At 37.1% G+C, this 21,902-nt stretch overlaps 2 protein-coding genes and 1 long non-coding RNA gene across 8 annotated transcripts; 2 read left to right on the forward strand and 1 right to left on the reverse strand.

Annotated features, from left to right (window-relative positions):
- Positions 1-5,587: 5,587 nt before the first annotated feature.
- Positions 5,588-6,596, reverse strand: LOC149679267 (uncharacterized). Its single transcript, XR_016365716.1, has 2 exons — positions 6,460-6,596; positions 5,588-6,376 (listed from the first exon to the last, which is right to left on the reverse strand). It is a non-coding gene; the product is annotated as an uncharacterized LOC149679267 (long non-coding RNA).
- Positions 6,597-6,982: 386 nt separating this feature from the next.
- Positions 6,983-21,761, forward strand: LOC149679268 (uncharacterized). 5 transcript variants are annotated; one of them, XM_089834930.1, is made up of 10 exons: positions 6,983-8,909; positions 8,990-9,071; positions 9,146-9,250; positions 15,477-15,608; positions 15,677-15,808; positions 15,878-16,009; positions 16,091-16,224; positions 16,434-16,522; positions 17,986-18,798; positions 21,304-21,761. In XM_089834930.1, the coding sequence occupies exons 1-10, from the start codon at positions 8,548-8,550 to the stop codon at positions 21,603-21,605; spliced, it is 2,283 nt and encodes a 760-aa protein (XP_089691056.1). In that variant the 5' UTR covers positions 6,983-8,547; the 3' UTR covers positions 21,606-21,761. The 5 variants fall into 5 exon arrangements, with proteins under 5 accessions (XP_089691056.1, XP_089691057.1, XP_089691060.1 ...); XM_089834931.1 differs by having other exon boundaries at positions 16,434-16,516; XM_089834934.1 differs by having other exon boundaries at positions 17,986-18,828; positions 21,304-21,443.
- LOC149679269 (uncharacterized) lies at positions 10,916-12,310 on the forward strand. 2 transcript variants are annotated; one of them, XM_089834952.1, is made up of 2 exons: positions 10,916-11,000; positions 11,064-12,310. In XM_089834952.1, exon 2 carries the CDS (start codon positions 11,102-11,104, stop codon positions 12,308-12,310), a length of 1,209 nt encoding a protein of 402 aa, XP_089691078.1. In that variant the 5' UTR covers positions 10,916-11,000; positions 11,064-11,101. The 2 variants fall into 2 exon arrangements, with proteins under 2 accessions (XP_089691078.1, XP_089691079.1); XM_089834953.1 differs by having other exon boundaries at positions 10,950-11,012; positions 11,084-12,310.
- Positions 21,762-21,902: the final 141 nt, after the last annotated feature.

A 21,902-nucleotide genomic window follows, 5' to 3' on the forward strand; every position in this document is an offset into this window, starting at 1 on the left:
TCTTACCCAATCTTCGTTACTCGTCTTTTATTAACTTTGACTACAGATTTTTCAGTTAAGAGAAGTTTTTCTCAAATAGTTTATTAAAATTATATGATATTAATTATTTTTATCTGAAGTTACTTATTATACTTCCAGTTGTATCGTTTTAAGAGACGTTTTTCCTAGAGTATGCCTCTTTCGCGAGTGTCTGAAACACCTTAAAATGGTGTAGTTAGATTGTTGATGACAGTTAATAGAATAGTGGTCAGTACAGTTTTTCAGATACCCGTCAACTGTGAATACGATCCGGAAATTGAGAACCCTTTTGTTCAGATTATGAAACTGCGAACGCGATCCCCTGGGGTGTAACAACAGGCAGACAGACCAACAAACACACAGACAGATGAATAAGTCGAGAACAGAACGTTTCCAAAACAATCATCACTCGATGAAATAAAAAATCTAGCCTCTATATTGGCTTCATATGAGTCCAATATTGTTCGACATTTGTCCAATGTCGGTTAGATATTAAACCAATATGGGCTCGATATTAGTCCAATATCGGTTAGAAATTGTCCAATGAGGGTTTGATTTTAGTCCTATATTGGTTAGAAATTTGTCCAATGCGGGTTTGATTGATGTGTGAATAATATCTTTACCATTTCTGGGTAATAATCGATCCCTTAATATATGATTCTGGATCGAATTTTGGATGAGGCTTCAAATCTGGCTTATAGTTCGACCCTCCCTTTTTGGACACTAGTTACGTTATCCAAAAATAGATTAAAAAATGTGCTGTCTCAGAGTCAGCCGTTTGGATCCATTTACATCCAATTTTGGACAATATTTTTTAACAGTGCACGCCTTAGGAAATAGTCAAGTGCTAATTGAGTAGTGATGAGGGTACTATTTATCGCGTATGTGATTCGGTTTAGTAACGTTGCTTTTAATGTTCTTATGTTACCACGCTTTGTGGTACACTTCTCTCGAAGAGAAGTATTATATACTTTTGAAAATATTGCCAATCACAATGATATTGATAGTTCATATCATTATCAGTTTTTTTAATACAATTATTTGTCAGTGATTAAAACTTTGCTTTTTTTAGTTAATAATGAGCTCAAACAATTTAAAAAGATCAGATTTTATCGTAAAAAAATTATAGTGGCGGTTACTCGTCCAATTACTTATCGATAAATGAAACCAAAACCACATTTGTATCAAGAATCGTATGGATCATAATTTTTTTTCGAAATCGAATAAAACGTATTGCAAAAAAACTTTTTTGAGTAAAATTCTTTTGATTATGTTGAAAATTTTAGTTTTTCGGAAAAAATACTTACGATTAATAATTGCATCACTCTACCTTTTTCCAAAACAAATCGAGACGAAATACTTTTGTATAATCTTCGTTTTACAAATTTTAGTATGTTAATTTATTTGAATAATAGTTAACCGATCCCCGAGCCCTACCAGTATGATTTGTAACATTTGTCCATATCAAAGCTGAATCATACATCGCCACACAAAAAGCAAATGTCCCCAAAACATGGAAGCCACAACCCAATCACACATAAGCTAGGCTCGTACTTGTTCATCGCTTTCGATGATTTCACTAATATTAGCATTAACATTTTGTACATTATTGGGTTCCTTATTAATAGATATGCCTACGCCTACAGTACTTTCAATAGAACATTTATTTAATGCATTATCTTTCGTACGATCATGGCCAACTGGCCTCGTGGTAGGACCAACATTTTGCGTGCTAGAACCTGTTCCAGAAACAGCCTTTTTTCCGCGGCTAACGCTCTTCTCCTTTCATTTTCTCGTTTCCTAAATTCAGGATCTGACCTTTTTGCCCTCATTCTTTCCCTTGCCTTTCGTTTTCTGATTTCCTCTTTACTTAAATTATTATCTTCCTCCATTTACTTATTAATCAGTTAAATACTCACAAAGGTTGGCAAAATCAATCTCCTTAAATACTCACACAGGTTGGCAAAATCAATCTCCTTCAGTAATACGTAAGGCTTAATTATATTATTTGCCGAACAAAATTAATCGAGCAAATTTAACACTTAACTTCTTCCTTCGAAATTCTATCAAAGAATGAATCAACTGTTTAAAAAAAGGTTTTTTTCGCGAATAGGGCGCTATCATACCAACAGCAATTCCGTCATATTTAAAAAATATACATTGCCAACACTTTTTTCAAATAAAGAATGATAAAAGTGCGTAAAAAAGGTCTTTCACAAATAGGCCTAGGGGGCGTATAAACTAAACAGCAACAACGCTCTACAGCTACACTAATCTTACACAAACAAGGAGTACTATAAACCCACTACTGGAAGCGGTATTTTTATTCAAACGTAAAACAATTTCGCTTAAGCTTAACATCTCTAGACATCGGTAAAAATGTCTCTATCACTCCTAGACATTATAACTCAAATTCATCTGATTATGTTTTAACAAGGTTAAATCTAACTGGGAGTAAGATGAAAGGAGTAGAAGCTTATCTGTCTAAGGAAATATGAAATTTTATCTTAACAGTTCGTTAAATCATAAGTTTATAACGAAAAAACGCGGAAGGGGAAAACGAGCAGACAACTGCGATTTTTGGGGGTAGAAGGTTAAGAGCCCCATCTGTCGTCCGTGCCAAAGTTGAACTTCCACTCGAAACGCAATGAGAAAGTGGATAAAATAATGCCATCAGCTATTTAACTGCGTCGATATATTTAACGACTTGACCCATGACATGCCCATAACACTGGCTTCTATGAATCCTATTTATTCTTGGATGCTAGGAAACTTGGTAGACGTAACAGTCTGTACCAAGTACCCAAGCATCCTTCAATAAACGCCTGGCAACATTGTGGTACGCATGGTACAACTAAAAAATAGGATGTGTATCTATCTTTCCAGTCACTCCAAGTCGTTAAGCCCTCATTACAGAGGATTTGAAACACTATCGTAATTCCAAGTGTCTCGAATCTCTAAGTTCCTGTCCATTATGAACAGTGCTGAGAGAATGATACATCAGAAAGAGCCATTCAAATCGAATTGCCGAAAATATTATCCATATTTTCATTTCATATAACAGAGAAAACAAATTATTATGGTTCTGAGAGGAGCTTCCCATTTTGGTTGTTGTTCTCAAAAATATATCGCAATGCACGGGCCTAGATAGATACAGGAGGCAATGTAGGAAATATAACGCAATGCACGGGCCTAAAAAGATATAAGAGACAATGTACGAAATATAACGCAATGCACGGGCCTTGATAGATATAGGAGGCAATGATTTAACGACTTCGGTACTTGGGTTTATCTTTAATATTTAAATAAATATAATTATTTTTAATTATTTTAATCGCCAGTAAATAACTTTAAAAATAGTTAAATCGTTTAAAATAAAGTTGTTCCTATTATCTTTCGAAACTTTGCTAATATTGACGTTTAAAGTGAAGGGTACCCCTCTTGCCCGCTTTTTTCAAATTTTGGGGTATATATACGTTTCGTTTCCATTATAATAATAGATAAAAACGCATTCGCGTGAACCTTTGGTGGAAGCCCTGCCATTGGGAGGCTAGACGTTTCTCGTAACCCTAGCCGATCGCCGCGTATATCTTAAAACCAAATAATAGATAAAAACGCATTTGCGTGAACCGATGGTGGAAGCCCTGCCATTGGGAGGCTAGACGTTTCTCGTAACCCTAGCCGATCGCCGCGTATATCTTGGAACCAAACGATGACGGAGGAAAAGAAGCCAGAATGTACTGACTGGCGTCCATGTGGAATGGACAAAAGACCTGAAGATGGTGGTGCATTGAAGCTGGTGTCAATGTGGAATTGACGAAGAACAGAAGATGGTGGTGCATAGAACCTGGTGTCAATGTGGAATCATAGATATATTAAAAGGGTAGATACACAATTCAATGGGAGGTCGACGTGGAAGGGGCAACGAGCAGACAGCCGCTATTTTCTGGGGGTAGCCGTATAAAACGCCATCTATCGGGAACTTTCGAAACTAAATTAAAGGATGAGCTTAGAGTAGTGGCACTCTATGTTAACCCCCTATAGGGCATAATAAGTCAAACCCTCGGAGATGCCATTACTCCATTTTATACGAGCTAAGAGCAGAAAAACGTATTTTATAAATTTTACACCTGTAAAATCGTTTAAAAAACACTTGGAACTTGTATTTCTACTTACTTTCGAGGAAATACCACCGTTTTCTGAAGGTAAGAGTCTTTTTACCTCTCCGTGTGACGTAGTCCAGGAGAGGTTCTGTAACGGCCGTGTCTGTGTGTGTGTCTGTCTGTGTGTGTGTCTGTCTGTGTGTCTGTCTGTCTGTCCGTTGTTACACCCACGTGACCGCGTTCGCAGTTTGCGTATCGGAGCAAACGTGTTCGCCATTTCCGAACTGCTTCCACAGTCACGGAAATGGCTCCTCTACTTGAGTTCTCACACCACCATCTTCTGGTCTTTGTCCATCCCACACGGACAGCAGTCTGTTCTTACTGGCTTCTAATCACCACCATTTTCTGTTCTTTGTCAATCCCACATTGACACCAGTCTGCACTTACACTGGCTTCTAACACCACCATCCACTGGTCTTCCGTCTATTCCACATAGACACCAATCTGTATCATTGGCTTCTACTCCATTATCATCGTTTGGTTTTAGGATATACGCGGCGATCAGCTAGGGTTACGAGAAACGTCTAGCCTCCCTGAGGTGGGATCGCCACCAAAGGTTTTCGCAATTGCGCTTTTTCCTTACTATTATAATGGAAACGAATCGTATATATACCCCAAATTTGAAAAAAGCGGGCAAGAGGGGTACCCTTCACTTTAAACGTCAATATTAGCAAAGTTTGAGAAGATAATAGGTATAACTTTATTTTAAACGATTTAACTATTATTAATGTTAATTATTGAAGATTAAAATAATTAAAAATAATTATATTTATTTAAATATTAAAGATAAACCTCTCGTGCAAAGAGAGAGATTATCATTGCCTCCTATATCTACCAAGGCCCGTGCATGCGATATATTTCCTTCATTGCCTCCTATATCTATCAAGGCCCGTGCATTGTGATATATTTCATTCATTGCCTCCTATATCTATCAAGGCCCGTACATTGTGATATATTTCATTCATTGCCTCCTATATCTATCAAGGCCCGTGCATTGCGATATATTTTTCAAAACAACAACAAAAATGGGAAACCCCAACTCAGAAACATAATAACGTTTTCATTGGATACTTAAGTTTATATAATCTTCTTGACACGGAGAGGTAATATTTTGGTTTTCCCAACTTGTTTTATACATTTATTAGTAATAAAAACATTTAAGGCGAGCTAAGCCTTGGTCTTGTAAAACACGGCAGATTAGTGATTAGCGTTGTTTTCACTTTTCAGCGTTGAAAAACGTTATTTTATCATGTTAAAAAAACGTTATCAACGTTTTAAGGTACTGATATTTAAATATCCGGACATTAAACTGTTACATATTCTTAAAATAAGAGTCGATAATGGTGCCCACCATAACAAACTTTGTTAAGTGTGTGTCTCTATATTTAAAGGCATAAAACAAAATATAACATAAACGTTTTTATTTACTTATTTATGTAACAATCATGGCTTCAACTCATGTTTGCTGCGTTCAAACTGTAGGTGTAAAGAACGTTTTCTTTCTTACCACAACTTTCCGAAAGAGACTGCCACTAGAAAGAAGTGGATTAATTCTATAACAACAGCTGTAGGACCTCTGTCCACTGATATCTCCAGTTTACGGATTTGTTCAAAACATTTTACAAAATCAGATTTCTTTCCCACCACTGGAAAGAGACTACGTAGAGCGCTCAAACCGTACGGTTCGCGATTCCATCCTAATTTGGAGATCAAATTAATGTAACCGATGAAATTATCCCTAAACTGACTTGAAATTATCCCTAAACTGACTCTCCGTAATTTGACTCTCGAGCAACAATCTGAAGCATTAGAAGAAATGGGAGCGTTGTCCTTTGATCATGGATTGAAGCATGAACCCGCTGCTTTTTCAAATATTCAGGCAACACATCAATACCCAGTGTCACACCTCTGTGGGTTTGATTGTTAATCCGCAATTTTGCTTCCTTGGGGCAAGCCCCGATTGCCTTATTCTGGTTGAGGACCAGCTGTACTTAGTGGAGATCAAATGCCCTTACACTATTTTCAAGAATAAAGAAACTATCAGAGGAAAAGCAGCTTCGGGTAACTTTTACCTTTACATTGACGAAGAAACGGATGAACTGGAACGTCTATCATCAGATTCAGGGTCAGCTTTTCGTGTGTAACGTACCCGTATGCTTTTGGGCAGTATTTGTGCCACCCGATAACATCGAAATCTTGATGATAGTGAAAGACAACCAATTCATCAATGACACCTTGCTTCCAAAATTATCCTCTAAATATTTCATTAGTCTCCTACCTCATTTTGCCATAGAAATGTTCGAAAAGCCTAAAAAATAAATTTTCCAAGTCACAAAAGTACAGCCTCTTTTCTCTATGTGCAAATCAAATCTACATTATGGCCATGACCAAGGCTTAGCTCGCCTTAAATGTTTTTATTACTAATAAATGTATAAAAAAAGACTCTTACCTTCAGAAAACGGTGGTATTTCCTCGAAAGTAAGTAGAAATACAAGTTCCAAGTGTTTTTTAAACGATTTTACAGGTGTAAAATTTATAAAATACGTTTTTCTGCTCTTAGCTCGTATAAAATGGAGTAATGGCATCTCCGAGGGTTTGACTTATTATGCCCTATAGGGGGTTAACATAGAGTGCCACTACTCTAAGCTCATCCTTTAATTTAGTTTCGAAAGTTCCCGATAGATGGCGCTTTATACGGCTACCCCCAGAAAATAGCGGCTGTCTGCTCGTTGCCCCTTCCACGTTTTTTTCGTTAAGCCTAAGCCAGCGAAGTGGATCTAGACCCTTTATAGTTTTACTATATCTATGTGTGGAATTGACGAAGAACAGAAGATGGTGGTGCATAGAAGCTGGTGTCAAGGTGAAATTGACGAAGAACAGAAGATGGTGGTGCTTAGAAGCTAGCAAGTACAGACTAGTGTCCATGTGGGATGGACAAATACTAGCAGATTATGGTCCTTAGAAGCCAGTTAGTAAAGACTTGTGTTGGTAGATGAATGGCCAAATTTCCGTGAACCGCGAACGCGTTCCGGAATTCGGGTATTTGTTTGCTCCAATACGCAAACTGCGAACGCGGTCACGTGGGGTCTGACAGACACACAGACACACAGACAGACAGACACACAGACACGGCCGGTGTAATACCTCTCCGTGACATACGTCACTCGGAGAGGTAAAAAATCCAAAAAAGATATATGGTTAGCTAGCTGTTACCCGCGGCGTCGCTCGCGTGTAATAAGAACTACCATCAAAATGATATAAAGAATGGGTAGATTTTACCAAATGATGACTAATATTTTTGTAGCACCATAGGAGCGAAGGCACTCGGCTTTGCCCGTCGGGACATTTTTTATTATTTTTCTATAAAGAAAGGTTTTTGAGTTTTTGGCCGCCATTTAAAAGATGACAACAAATAGAACCCAAAAGACCATTCAGCCCGTCTATAGGTTAAAGCATATGGTTAAAGGAAACCGGTGTACTAAATATTTGCGAAATCGGTTGAAACGCGCGGACTTTGTTGCATAGAGGAGATTTTTTACATTTCTGAGCTCCATTTTTTAAGATGGTGGCGAATTGGAGAAATCTTTCTTAGTACGCGCCTACTACTTATGAGTAACGTTCCTGCAAATTTTCAGCCTTCTAGGGCAAAGGTTTGGGCCAGGGCTCGACATAAGGATATTTTTTTTAGTGAAATAGGTTTAATTTTTTTTAATTAGTCTAATTTAAAAAACGAACCTAATTACATTAAATACACTATTCCTTCATACTTATACAAGCTACTAGGAAATATGTGTATCCAGTGTATCTCCGAAGCATAGGGGATAAAAATTGGGTGAAATCTTTTAAATTTTACATTAATTTTCTAATAAAATTGTCTTTCCAATGAACCTACTTTAGTTAAAAAGAGGCACAATTCCTTCATACTTAATTAGGTTAATTTGTGATTTATTTATCCGTCTAGAAGAAATAAAGCTTTATTACGGCTCGCCACCTGTATTTCGGGTTTTTTCAACAAATTTCATTTAATTTAATTTCTTATGTTCAGTTTCTCATTGTTATTGTAAAAAAGTTCAAAACATTTTTCGCTTTTAACTTTTAAAAAGTAACAATCATTTTTATAAGTCTGGAAGCAGTTTAGATAATTTTCCCGTCACGAGTCCAGCAATATATTTGGTTCTTGATACTAGTCTACATTCTGTTCTGATAGTCTGCTCTTAGGTCTGCTGTATTCTGGGCTTCTGGCAAGCAAGCCTTCGTTGACTTTTGCAGTTTTGCATATATATTTAATTATTATTATTACTTTTTATCATCTAAGTCTACTTTTCGTTTGTTTTTTAACAAATTGTTGCACTTGTTCATATTTTATATGTTCAAACTAAGTAATAATCATAAAATGGCATGTGAGAGAATGAGAAGGTTGCGTCTCAATCCTGAATATAAAGAAAAAGAAAATGCACGAAAGAGAGAAAAACGGGCTGAAAAAAGGAGAATGAGCCAACTATCCGTTGACAGCCTTTCTACTAGTCAAAACGCATCAACTTTGGAGGATTCCTTAACTAATGGAAGTTATTCATCTATTGGAGGCCCAAACAATGAAATGGATAATAAAAATTCTTTTTCAATGAGTTTTGATCATCAGTCAACATTTGACAGCCCTTTATCTAATGAAGGCTTTTTGATTAGCCCTGCAACTAATCCCGAATATGGAGAAAAAGAAAATGGACAAATGTAATATAAGATTGTTTGTGTACAAAAATGTCATGGTCCAGCTTGATATACCTTTAGTTTGAATAACTATTTAATTTTAGGGAAAATTTACAATTTCACAAACTCTCTTTTCAAAATTCCGAAATGAGTTTAGTAAATCTTCAAAGGGTGGCCATTAAAGAGGTATTTGAGAAATAATTAGGTTGGAATATTCCCTTTTATAGACAAACTGAAAAATACATAAACTTTGGTTTTAGGAAATGAACGATGTGGAAGATTGTAACTATGGTCACTTGAGCAAAGATGATCTTATCAATGAAGTAAAAGCCAAGGATGATCGACTCAGGAAACTGGAAGCCGAGGTATTTTTCAAAGCAGAATGTTTTTTGTAGCGTGAAATTAAGCGCAAAAATATTAGACCCTTTTTAGGATCATAACCCACCATTTTAAAGCAAATGTCGGTACCCCTAACATTCTAGCTGATCTTCTACACATAAATTTTACCTTGGCTATCAGCACTCTTTCATGAGGCCAGAGCCAAAACTAGCCTTTGCTAAGCTTAGAGGGCCAGTTAACTCCACCCCTCGATTATGGAAGCATCTAGTGGTATTTGTTTAAACTAGGCCTGTGCGAGTACTCGACAGGACTCGAAAGCTCGATCGTACTCGGCTCGAGGCTCGATAAGCAACTCTTGAAAGGCTCGACAAGTTTTCGAGCCTCGGAAAAAAGCTCGATAAAAGCTCGAGGTCAAGGCTTAAGGTTATCGAGGTTCAGTCAGCTGTCTGTGAGATTCTAGGTTAGGTTAAAGGTCAAGAATTACCATCTAACACAATCTACTGAATGTTGAGACGCTGCAGTGACGCGCGAAATAGGAAATAATTCTGGTTGGTACCTTGTTTATAAGCCCACATTTTATTGCCAGAAGTTTTACTTCCACTTTTGGGCAAAGAAAAAAATGAAAAATACTTCTTGAAGTTTTAGTTTTACTTTTATGTATAGAAAAATACGCTCGGTTTGTATTATCAATGCGATTGTCAGTGCACGTAACTTGACGTAAGTAATTTCGATTAGTGATAATAGGATTCAAGTTTAATTATAGTCAAATAAAAGTTTATCTGTTATATTTACGAATTAATAGGGTTTTTTCTTTACTAAGGCCAGTAATTGAAAGTGTAAAGGAATATCATTCCAAATTAAGAGCTAAAATTGAAAGTCGTTAAGGCTCGCCATTGAAATTTTCGGCTCGATAAGAGCTCGAAACCAGATTTTGGACATGCAGCTTATGGCTCGAAGCTCGATAAGAAACTCTAGGCTCGGCTCGAAGCTCGATAACCGAAAAAGGCAACGCTCGAGGCTCGGCTCGAACCCAAAAAATCAAGGCTCGCACAGCCCTAGTTTAAACTATCCCACACCCGAGACTCGCTTTAAATGTACGCTGTAGGCAATTTCACACGTATTTGAAAGTAAGGCCTAGAGGTCCGTGCCCTCGAGCTATAAAACTCGCGGATATTTTAAATCCTGAAGTTTTTTAGCCTCTTGTCAGCATGCACAAAGCTAGGTTACATCGAGACTTAGCTTTACACGTGCTGAAAACCGATGCTGTAACAGAGTATATACAGAATAAGCTGTCGTTCAAGAATCAAGATAGGTAGTTGCCTATCCTGTAGAGTTCGGTGAAAATAGTGTTATGGGTGCGCGCTAGCTATTTACAGGGTTGCCACAGTACCTGGAAAACCTGGAAAAGTCAGGGAATTTGAAAAAGGGTGTAAAAAGTCAGGGAATTTGAAAATTGTCGGAAAAGTCAGGGAATTTCCGTTGCATACCGACTTGAGAAAATCTATAGTCACGACAAACTAGGCGCACCAGCTTAAATACGGGACAATGATAAACATAATCCCGGATTCTAAGCAGGCAGCCAGTTATAAGTTGGCCATGTAGTTTAGTAGATATTATTCCCCCTCGAGCAGCCAGTTATAAGTTGGCCATGTAGTCTAGTAGATATTATTCCCGCGCGAGCAGCGTGATCGAGTAGGCTATTACTTTCTCAGCAAAACTAAGCGAAGAGTCGTCTGCTCTTCAGGCTATGGATCCAAGGGACCGGGACTTAAAACTGTATGTCTGATGGTAAGAAATATACAATACAAATTTTAGTTTACATGAATATTATTAATGTAGTTAACAAAAGCGCATCTCAGTTTCATAATCTGTGAAAAATGCCGAACAAACTGACTAGATTTAATTTGGATTGGATAAATGAAGAACTTCACGAAGAATGGGCTTTGTGGCTGAAGCCTGTAAATAATGATATATTTTCTGCATACTGTAAGGTTTGCAATAGAAAATTTTCCCTAAGTAACATGGGCGTCCAAGCAATAAAAAGTCATCAGACAAGTTCTGGCCATAGGAAAAAAGTTAATCAAGGAATTGCTTGTAAGGAACAAACCAAAATAGACTCTTTACTAAAAAAGAAAGAACTTGCATGCGTCGGTGAAGATACAAAAATGAAACCAGAATCTTCGTCCAATGTATTCGCAAGCTCCTGCCCTTCCACTTCTACTGGCGAAGTCTGTGATAACTCAAAGAAAGAGACTGAAAATCAAATAACGTCCAAGAAAAGCTCAATTAGCAATTTTCTACTGAAGGAAGAGGTTATTAAAGCTGAAGCTTTGTGGACAATGCGACTTGTTATGACTCAAGCATCATATAATTCTGTAAACCATGACTCCGAAATTTTCAAAAATATGTTCCCTGATAGTCAAATTGCTGAGAAATTTAGCTTAGGACGAACAAAAGCTAGTTATATCGTTACTTTTGGATTGGCACCTTATTTTGACAATGTTTTGCGCCAGAATTTGGCAACTTGTTCCCTTTATGTTGTTTGTTTTGACGAAGCTCTAAATAAAGTAAGCCAAAGAGGCCAGATGGATATACACGTGCGGTTCTGGAGTGGAGTTGGTCAAACTTCAACACGGTATTTGAAGTCTGTTTTTATGGGTCATGCTAAAGCTGACGATATACTTGCGAAGTTCAAAGAAGGCCTTGATGGTTTGCCACTGGAAAATATGCTTCAGATCAGTATGGACGGACCAAATACTAATTGGAGTTTTATTACGAAGCTTAAAGCAGAATTAGAAGACAGCTCACAGGCAGATACCCCTAAGTTGCTCGACTTAGGTTCATGCGGCCTACACGTTGTTCACGGCGCCCTTCAAACTGGTCACAAAGCTGTTAAGTGGAACATTAATAATTTTTTAAGAGGTATTTATTACCTTCTCAAGGACTGTCCAGCACGGAGAGCAGATTATACATCTGTCCAGCACGGAGAGCAGATTATACATCACTTACCGGAAGCACAACTTTTCCAAAGAAGTTTTGCCAAGTTCTTTGGGTGGAAAATGCCTCTTGTGCCGAAAGAGCATTAACCATTTACCAATTCATCAAGAAATTCATTTCGTCGTCAAAATTGCCAGGGACCATTTCAGTTGAATACGTAAAAAAATGCATGGAAGATCCTTTGATGCAAGCAAAGTTGGCATTTTTTAAGACTGTGGCTTCCGAACTTGAGCCATTCTTAAGAAAATTTCAATCTCCTGAGCCCTTGGCGCCTCTGTTGTACATGGATCTCATGAACCTTCTTCAACTTCTCTTGCGACGATTTGTTAAAGGAAACATAATCGACAATGCTACAACTTTGAAAAAGCTTCTTGCAATTGACTTTTCAGAAAAATCAGAAAACCTGCTTCCGTATAGAGATGTGGATGTAGGTTTTGGTGCTGCAAAATATTTTGGAGAGAAAGACCTCAGTGAACGTATGAAAGTCGAATTCAAAATGGAATGTAGCAAATTTTTATCCGCGACTGTCTCAAAAATATTGGAAAGATCACCATTAAAATATAGCCTTACGCGAGGTATATCTGCGTTTGACCCAAGAGTCGTCATTGAAAAACCGGATATCGCCAAAGATCGTGTAAAATTAGCTTTGAAGATTCTTCACGAAAGCAACCGAATTGACGAAAGTGTTGCTGAAAGATCGAAACAGCAATTCGTTTCTTTTGTTAGACTGGTAAAAACGAAGCACAAAGAAATTTTTAATAAGTATAAGGAGAAGCATTTTGCCCTTGATCAATTGTATCGTGATATATTTGACGGTGAAGATGACTTTAAAGATCTTTGGCAAGTTATAAAAATTGTTTTAATTTTATCACATGGAAATGCCTCTGTTGAGGGCGGATTTTCAATCAACAAAAGTTTACTTGTTGAGAATTTACATGAAAACTCAATTATCGCTCTGCGACAAGTCTACGATGGAGTTAAAAATCTTGGAGGAATTAAAAATGTTACAGTGGATGCAAGTTTAATAAGGTCCATTCGTGGATCCAGAATTCGATACCAGCATGAATTAGAAGAAAAGAAAAAAAAAGAGGAAAACGCAGTTAAAGTCGCAGATACTAGAAAAAGACATCTAAAGACGTTGAAGGAGCTTCGAGCAAAGAAATCTAAGTTAAGTCAAACCCACATACTAGAAAACGAAGAGGTGGACAAAGAAATTCTAAAATTGGAGAAGACCTTGAGTCATCTTTTGCCATGAACATGTTCAATCCTATATTATTCTAGTCTTAAATACAAGTGATTTTTTTAAACTGTTTCAGATAGTTCCTAATAAAGTTTTAAGTATTAAATAGTAGTTTCAATTAAAAACTGTGATAAATTTAGCATAATTGTACAAAGCAGATGATAAATAAGGAATTTTTAAAGGTTCCATTCTGACTTTTCAGCTTGTAACCGATTAGGCTTAAAAGCGGGTTACAAGGTGAAATAATGAACTCAAGATAGATATTATGCTTGAATTCTTTTTAATTTCCAGGTTCTTAATTTTGTTAGTAATAAAGGTTTTACAAAAATGATAAATAATTAAATAATGTTAAAGTAGTTAATTTATGAATTATATACAATGCCAAGTCAAAATTGGGGTAGCGCCAGAGGGTTTCTTCTAATTACTTATTACACTCACCGAGGTAGGAAGAGCCATAGTGTTCAATGTGTAACGGTCTTCGGAGTAAGCGGGCCTAGTATAAGTAGCTCGCGAGAACTCACTAACTTACTAGAGGGACGTGGTAGTCGTACCCTCAACCTCGCCGTAAAGTAGATATTAACTTGACGGGTGTCGACCGATTCCCTTGGACTAACGTCAGTTGACCTGACTACTAACTAGCTCTCTCACTGCTAATTAATCCAACTAACTCTCTATTGCTTTGACTATATATAGAATCATAGTAGTTCGGCCTATCCTCACACGGGGGCGCTCAAGGACTGCAATAGCGCGCCCTCAAGTGAGGAGACTCAAAAATAGTTTATGATATAGGCCTAGTCATAAGTTCAATAGACAGGAGCCTAAACGGTAAGCCTAATTTGTTTAAGTGTGTGTGTGTAGGCTCAGTAGCTGAACCGCTACAAGCTAGTGTAAATTTCAAAATTGGTCAGGGAAATTGGCTTTGGATGGTCAGGGAAAACCTGGAAAAGTCAGGGAATTTTGAAATGAAAAATCTGTGGCAACCCTGATTTAGGACTAAATTTTTGGCTTAAAAAGTCGTCTCCGCGCGGACATTCCTATTCAGGCCCAAAAATTGGCTACAAAAATTTTTGGGCCTAAATAGCCAACATTTTTCAGGCTGATATTTAGTCCCAATTTTCGCTAGGATTGAATATTTTGGGCCTAAATAGTAGTCGCCGCGCGGTCATTGCTATTTTACGAGAGATTCGTTAACGAAAAGGCAGGGCGCTATCAGAGAGATTTTATAATAGGGAGTGGAAGATCTTGCCCTTGACAGTGCTAAATACAATGTAGCTCAAACAAGTAGGCTGCGACGCTAAAACAGGCCAGGTAAATTTCCGATCACATGACTTTAAAATTAAAGTTTTGCCCTCACTTACTATTGGTTGTACAATTACCCAATAAGGGTTCGCGATTTCGAGTGCGACTGGCGCCATTTGGAGTTATTTTAAGTCGGACGTTCCCCTTTCCCTAAAAAGGTAGTGTCCATCTCCCCTAGAGACCCTCCCACAACATTCTAGCACCACCCTAGAGGGAGGGGCCACAAAAAATTATACCGGAAATAGACCTGGCTAGTTTTGTTGATCACATGATTTTTGAGCTACATAATATTCCTCAGTTTCCACTCCCTATTATAAATTCTCTCTGGTGCTATGCTATTGGTCGGAAGTGCTTATTTCAAATGATCTATAAAATCTCAACCTAATTTGAATTTTAAAATGATTCGGAGACGGAGACTGTATTTCCTGAGTGTTTCACTATGCAGACTGGTCTTATAATTAGTAGAAGAATCGATAACAAATCACTTGATTTTCCACCTCACCCTCCCTTTAAGCCGAAAATGTTGCGCCTAAGTAGTTTCCTTGGCTATTTAAGCCTATTAACAAAGAAACCTGACGAGGACCATTGTTGCTGAGCCCCCTTCTTGTGTATCATTGGTTTCTCCTCTTTCTTGCTTAGCTGCCCATTTAAAACACGTTCAGCCAAAAAAAGTCTGAAGAATATTAATTTCTGTAATGGAATCTTATTTTGTTTAGCGTAATGCTTTAATTTCAAACATGGAAAAAGAGAGAATCGGGACAACATTTACGATAAATAAGCAAATAGACGAAATTGAAAGACTCAATATTGGCAATAAAGACTTGGAAAATAGAATCAAAGATCTGATGGTGTGGAACATTTTTTCATTTTCATAGTCGATAGAAAAATGAATTAGTTTTAGAGTTGTTTTGTTTAGCGTAATGCTTTAATTTCAAACATGGAAAAAGAGAGAATCAGGACTACATTTACGATAAATAAACAAACAGACGAAATTGAAAGACTTAATAGGGTCAATAAAGACTTGGAAAATAGAATCAAAGATCTGATGGTATATGCAACAATCTTCATTTTCATAGTCAACAGAAAAATGAATTAGTTTAAAAGTTGTTTTGTTTAGGGTAATGTTTTAATTTCAAACATTGAAAAAGAGAGAGCGAAAACATCATTAACGATAAATAAACAAATAGTCGAAATTGATAGACTCAAAACGGTCATTAAAGACTTGGAAAATAGAATCAAAGATCTGATGGTATGGAACATTCTTCATTTTCATAGTCGATAGAAAAATGAATTAGTTTAAGAGTTGTTGTTAATTGTTTAAAAATTGGAGAAAAGTGGAATTCATCAATTTACCAACGAAGAATACGTGAAAACTGGACCAATTGAAAATGATTCAGGAATTAATGACCAGGAACCATCCCTTCCTATGGTGATGCAGCAACAACCACAAGAAGAAATTCAAAGGTATTTAAAGGGAAGAACCGATGGGGCGGCTTATTTAGCTCTAAAGGTATTTTGGACGTTTAATCGATAATGGCAAAGCTGATGTTGCAAAAAGCGTCCATCCAAATAAAAAATCACAGTTTAAACCAGAAGCGCATGACACACGCATTCTTGATTATAAAAATCTACGCAGAATATACCACGCTTAATGTAATATAAATGGTCTATAGTTTACGAAATACACCTGCTGAGATAATCAACAACATTTCCCAAAGTGTACTTGACATGGAGGCCATTAAACTCCAAAAATCTGGTAATGGTGTGCGAATTTTACTTTCTTCACTGATGTTAAAAATGCTTCTCATCTCATCCTGCTGAAATAAGCCATTGGGGGTTAGCATAAGTCTATTATGTAAGGTCCCCATAAGTCAGAAACGAAGTCAATTTAAGTCAAGAGCAAATGCCCCTAATGAAGGAAGCACGTAAGGAAATTTCATCGCCCCCTGTCGGACTCTGGAGGTACCACAAAGCGGAGCTGACGTAATCTAATTTCGTATTGCGCATGTCTTAGTCTTAAAGATTGAATCGTAGGTAGGTTTAAAAATGGCGGCGGCCAGGAATGGAGCTGGGAGGTATTAGCCTAAACTAAAGTAGTATTAAATGAAGAAGCGCATTTAAGTAACACAAAGAGGTAGAATGTATTCAAGGTTAGTAGAAAACAATTTACACGAAAAGTATCTAGTGTTACTATTAGATTATCTTCTTAACGCCGTTAAAGATGTTCAATCTGAAGTTAAGCCTTGCCATTTAAAGTCTTATCAAGAAAAACTGCCAGATCCATTACTTCATTCAGTTAACTGAAAGTGTAGCTTGTTTTCATCTTGTAACTTAACTTAATCCTCCACGTAAAGATGACAATGACCGCTTTTATTTGTCTCCGCCATTATATTTAAAGCATGTGACATGATTTTACCAAATAAACAGCAATGTAAACGGTACCCGCCGCCATTCCCCAATTGGTGAAAAAGTTGAAAGTCCTATCCTAACTTCCGGTATAAGCAAACAGCCTAGATGGCGCTTTTATCGTACCCACCAAATTTTCAAAATGTTAATACGAGTACAATGCCGGTAGAATAGGACCTAATTGGGGACTCATACTTATGGGGACCTTACATAATAGACTTATGGGGTTAGGGATATGGTCCGAGGGGTCCGACATTCCCAAAAAGCGTACGGGATTTCAACATTTCACCAAAGATTTCGTAATTTCACGATTTCACAAAGATTTCGTGATTTCTTCAAAAAATTTCGGGGATTTCTTCCTTGATTTCGTGATTTTGGCAAAGATTTCAGGATTTTCTTTTGATTTCGCGATTTTGCCAAAAATCTCTTCTTTGATTTCGGGATTTCGTCAAAAAAGTTTCTTCTTTGATTTCGCGATTTCACCAAAGATATCTTCTCGAATTAGCGATTTTACCAAAGATTTCTTCTTGAATTAGCGATTTCACCAAAGATTTCGAAATTTCATCATTGATTTGGTAATTTCGTGATTTTGCCAAAGATTTCGTGATTTTGACTGAAAGATTTCGCGATTTTGCGAGAAGTGTAAATGTCGGACCCCTCTATATGGTCAGTGTAAAGTACTGAAATCTATAGATTTTGAAAGGCATACTAAACGCCAACGTATACTGCCAACATTTGGCAGTACAGTAATTCTTAAACAACCTGATGTAGTTCTCATTCATTAAGACATTACTATTTTTAATGTTTTCCATCATTAAGGCTCATCGCAAAATGCCGAAGCTGTCAGTGTCCAAGGCATGCTGGGTAAAGAAGATATTATTCAAGAATCACTTGTTTCTGGGCCTCGGTATACTGCGGAGGTTGGCAATACAAACACGGAAATTAAAATTGCCTCGTTAAAGGCTGAAATTGGGGCGTTTATAACGCGAATTATGAATCTCTGTGTCCCTGAACTGAAATACAGTGACAGTTTGCCTCTATGTGCGCCTTCACCTAAAATTAACGTCGAAAACCAATTCCAAACGACGGAAAGCGATTCGCCACGAGAACCTCTTGAGAACAATATTAACTTAAAAGATTCTTATTGCAGAACACGAAGTGTCTCGACAGAGGATATTACAACTCGATCGAAGAAATTGCGTGTTCCTGAATCGAATGTTGAAGACGAAAAACATTTATATCTATCTCTTGACGCAAATGTCGCAAGTGGTTCACTAGAAGGAGCCCGAGGAAACGATCTTGATGATAACCAATCCAGAATCACCTTGACAGACGCGCGGAGAAATAGACAAAATCAAGCTCTGTATGTTGATCCGATGACACTGAGTGTGCCAGTGTGTGTTCCTAAACCTGAACATAACCCAAATGAGCTATCAGAATTGACCTCCGTCTCTATGGAAGGCGATTTACCCGAAGTTCCGATTGAAGTTGGAAATTATAGTTTTTTGTCCAACTCGAAGACATTTGAACAAAGCGTGTGTGTTAAGCCGAATTCGGAGACACCTGAAGATGTCCCTTCAAAGAAGCCGAACTCGGAGATGTTTGAAGATGTAGCTCGAAAGAATTCCGAAGGTAATACGGCATAACTTGGTTCGGAAATTGGTAATTCGTTTTATACTTAGCCTGATTGTATACAACAATGAATATGCATCTGTATACTCCACCCCTTCTAATCTGTGGATTTGATATGGGTGGTCGTTTTGCTTAGTTCAAAGAGCCAATCATAATGCAGGAAGAAGGCGCCTGTTGAGTGTGGGTGTGACCCAAAATCCCCCCAGACATAATCCCCCCGGACAAAATCCCCCCAAATCATAAGTAACGGACAAAATCCCCCCAAAACTCCTACTAGATGGACAAAATTCCCCCAAAACTCCTTGATGGACAAAATCCCCCCAAATCATATTTAATCGACAAAATCCCTCCAAATTATATTTAACGGTTAGGTTTGGTTTGGTTCCAATAATTCGTTGACACCTTTTCCAAAATATGCTCCTTTTAATTAGCTACCACCTTTTCCAAAACATTCTCCTATTAATTAGCTGCCACCTTTTCCAAAATATTCTCCTATTAATTAGCTGCCACTTTTTCCAAAATATTATCCTATTAATTAGCTGCCACCTTTTCCAAAAGATTTTCCTATTAATTAGCTGCCACCTTTCCAAAATATTCTCCTATTAATTAGCTGCAACCTTTTCCAAAACATTCTCCTACTAATTAGCTGCCACATTTTCCAAAATAATCTCCTTTTAAATAGCTACCACCTTTTCCAAAATATTCTCCTTTTAATTAGTTACCACCTTTTCCAAAACATTCTCCTATTAATTAGTTGCCACCTTTTCCAAAATATTCTCCTATTAATTAGCTGCAACCTTTTCCAAAATATTCTCCTATTAATTAGCTGCAACCTTTTCCAAAATATTCTCCTATTAATTAGCTGCCACCTTTTCCAAAAGATTTTCCTATTAATTAGCTGCCACCTTTTCCAAAATATTCTCCTATTAATTAGCTGCAACCCTTTTCCAAAATATTCTCCTACTAATTAGCTGCCACATTTTCCAAAATATTCTCCTTTTAATTAGCTACCACCTTTTCCCAAACATTCTCCTATTACTTAGCTGCCACCTTTTCCAAAATATTCTCCTATTAATTAGCTCCAACCTTTTCCAAAACATTCTCCTTTTAATTAGCTGCCACCTTTTCCAAAATATTCTCCTATTAATTAGCTGCAACCTTTTCCAAAACATTCTCCTACTAATTAGCTGCCACCTTTTCCAAAATATTCTCCTATTAATTAGCTGCAACCTTTTCCAAAACATTCTCCTACTAATTAGCTGCCACATTTTCCAAAATATTCTCCTTTTAATTAGCTACCATCTTTTCTAAAATATTCTCCTATTAATTAGCTGCCACCTTTTCCAAAAGATTTTCCTATTATTTAAAAATATATTTAATGCAAAACCACACAGTATGTCTGGTTATATATTTCTCAGAGGATTTTCGTTGGGGGATTTTGTCTTCTTATAATGATTTGGGGGGATTTTGTCTTGTTATAATGATTTGGGGGGATTTAGTCCTACATTGGGGGGATTTAGTCCTACATTGGGGGGATTTTGTCGCATTGGGTTAAATGGGGGGATTTTGGTATACAATCGTTGAGTGTAACAGCTCCCACTGGTAGGAGTGCTAGAGAGCACGGGCCAGCATCGCCCGCCTTGAGGGAAATATTTAACTCATTATGTCTCAAGATTCCTCCATTTTCGTAGGAAAAATCCGCATAGTATCATATAAAAATATAATTTAAGTATGTCTGGGGTAGCGATTACAAAAAGCCAATTTTTAAAAGCAATTATAACAACCGCGAGTGATGTTTTTGGTGTCCTAGAAATCATGATAATTGCAATGAGATAGAATATATGTATTAAACCTAGAGTTACAATTCAAATCGCCTTTCCGCGAAACACATTGTTTTTATCAAGGACGTTTATCAAAACATGACAGCGCCATCTGTGAGCCTCTAGCGGAACTAATTACATTTTTACTTGCTTATTTGCAATCAGAAACATCGTTATGATTTTCATTTCATCTATTTATTAGATTAGAAAGAACTAGAGTTTTTGTTATTTCAAGCTTGTTACACAGATTATAGCAGCAGACGATAATAAAACAGTTCTTCAAGTGATTAATAGGTGGCGCCACCCGTATTTGATAGATTCATGCTCGACAAAAAGTGTATCGCGAAACGTCGATTTCAAGATCCCACATTGTGACTCTAGGTTTAATACATATATTCTATCTCATTGGATAATTGTTACCGACATAGTAAGCCTTGGCCCTAGAGCCAGCAGTCGCTGCTGGGCGGTGGGCGCTGGCACTCCTCTTATTCATAGTTGGGAAAATACTTTCACCACGTGACTGATGTCGTCTTTAACTTAGCCCCACCCAAATCATACCCAAAGGTTAGACAGGGTGTTAGCGATATATAGTCATTGTTGTATATATTCATGGTCTCAGAATTGTTAATACTAAATTATAAATTATATATGTCGACTTTATATTTATTTTATATATCATCTGTAGGTAAATTCAAGAACTGTTCAACTTGGTTCAAATATTCTACTGAACATAAAAAGGATCTTCAACGTCACTTTAGAAAGGGTAATGAAGAAATAAAACCCTTCAAATTCGATCAGTGTGAACATGGATGCACGCGGAAGAGTAATTTAGTCGGGCATGAACGTATTAACAGTTGTGAAAAACCCTTCAAATGTGATCAGTGTGATTATTCCAGTATAGATAAGAACAATTTGATCACACATCTAAGCATTCACAATGGTGAAAAACGCTTCAAGACTATGCCAGCTCCGACAAGAGTGCTTTGATCAGAGATCAACGTAGAAATCACTTCGACTAATTAATTGGATTGTAGTTGTTCGTACTCAGCAACTTAAAACTGGGAAAGAACATTTAATAAATGAATTGTACTGCAACGCCATTTTGTTTTCTAAATAAATATTACTGTTCTTGACAACTTTTAATCACTGAGAAAAGTTTCCAGTCTTAGAAAAAATGTAAACACCCTTAATTACGGAATATTTACCATTCAATATTTATGGTTTGTGGCCTTAAATATGTCGCCATATTTTAAAATGGCGTCCAAAGCTAATTAAACTTCTTAA

The sequence above is a fragment of the Phalangium opilio genome, unplaced genomic scaffold (genome assembly GCF_054372755.1).
Source record: "Phalangium opilio isolate 3A_F unplaced genomic scaffold, DU_Popi_V2 ptg000041l_1, whole genome shotgun sequence".
NCBI lineage: Eukaryota > Metazoa > Arthropoda > Arachnida > Opiliones > Phalangiidae > Phalangium > Phalangium opilio.

Coding starts and splice junctions, on each gene's coding strand:
- LOC149679268 (XM_089834930.1), top strand. CDS start 8,548: ATGTTCAAACTAAGTAATAATCATAAAATGGCATGTGAGAGAATGAGA. Junction 15,809..15,877: donor ATAGAATCAAAGATCTGATG/GTATATGCAACA, acceptor TGTTTTGTTTAG/GGTAATGTTTTAATTTCAAA. Junction 18,799..21,303: donor AGCTCGAAAGAATTCCGAAG/GTAATACGGCAT, acceptor TATCATCTGTAG/GTAAATTCAAGAACTGTTCA.
- LOC149679269 (XM_089834952.1), top strand. CDS start 11,102: ATGCCGAACAAACTGACTAGATTTAATTTGGATTGGATAAATGAAGAA.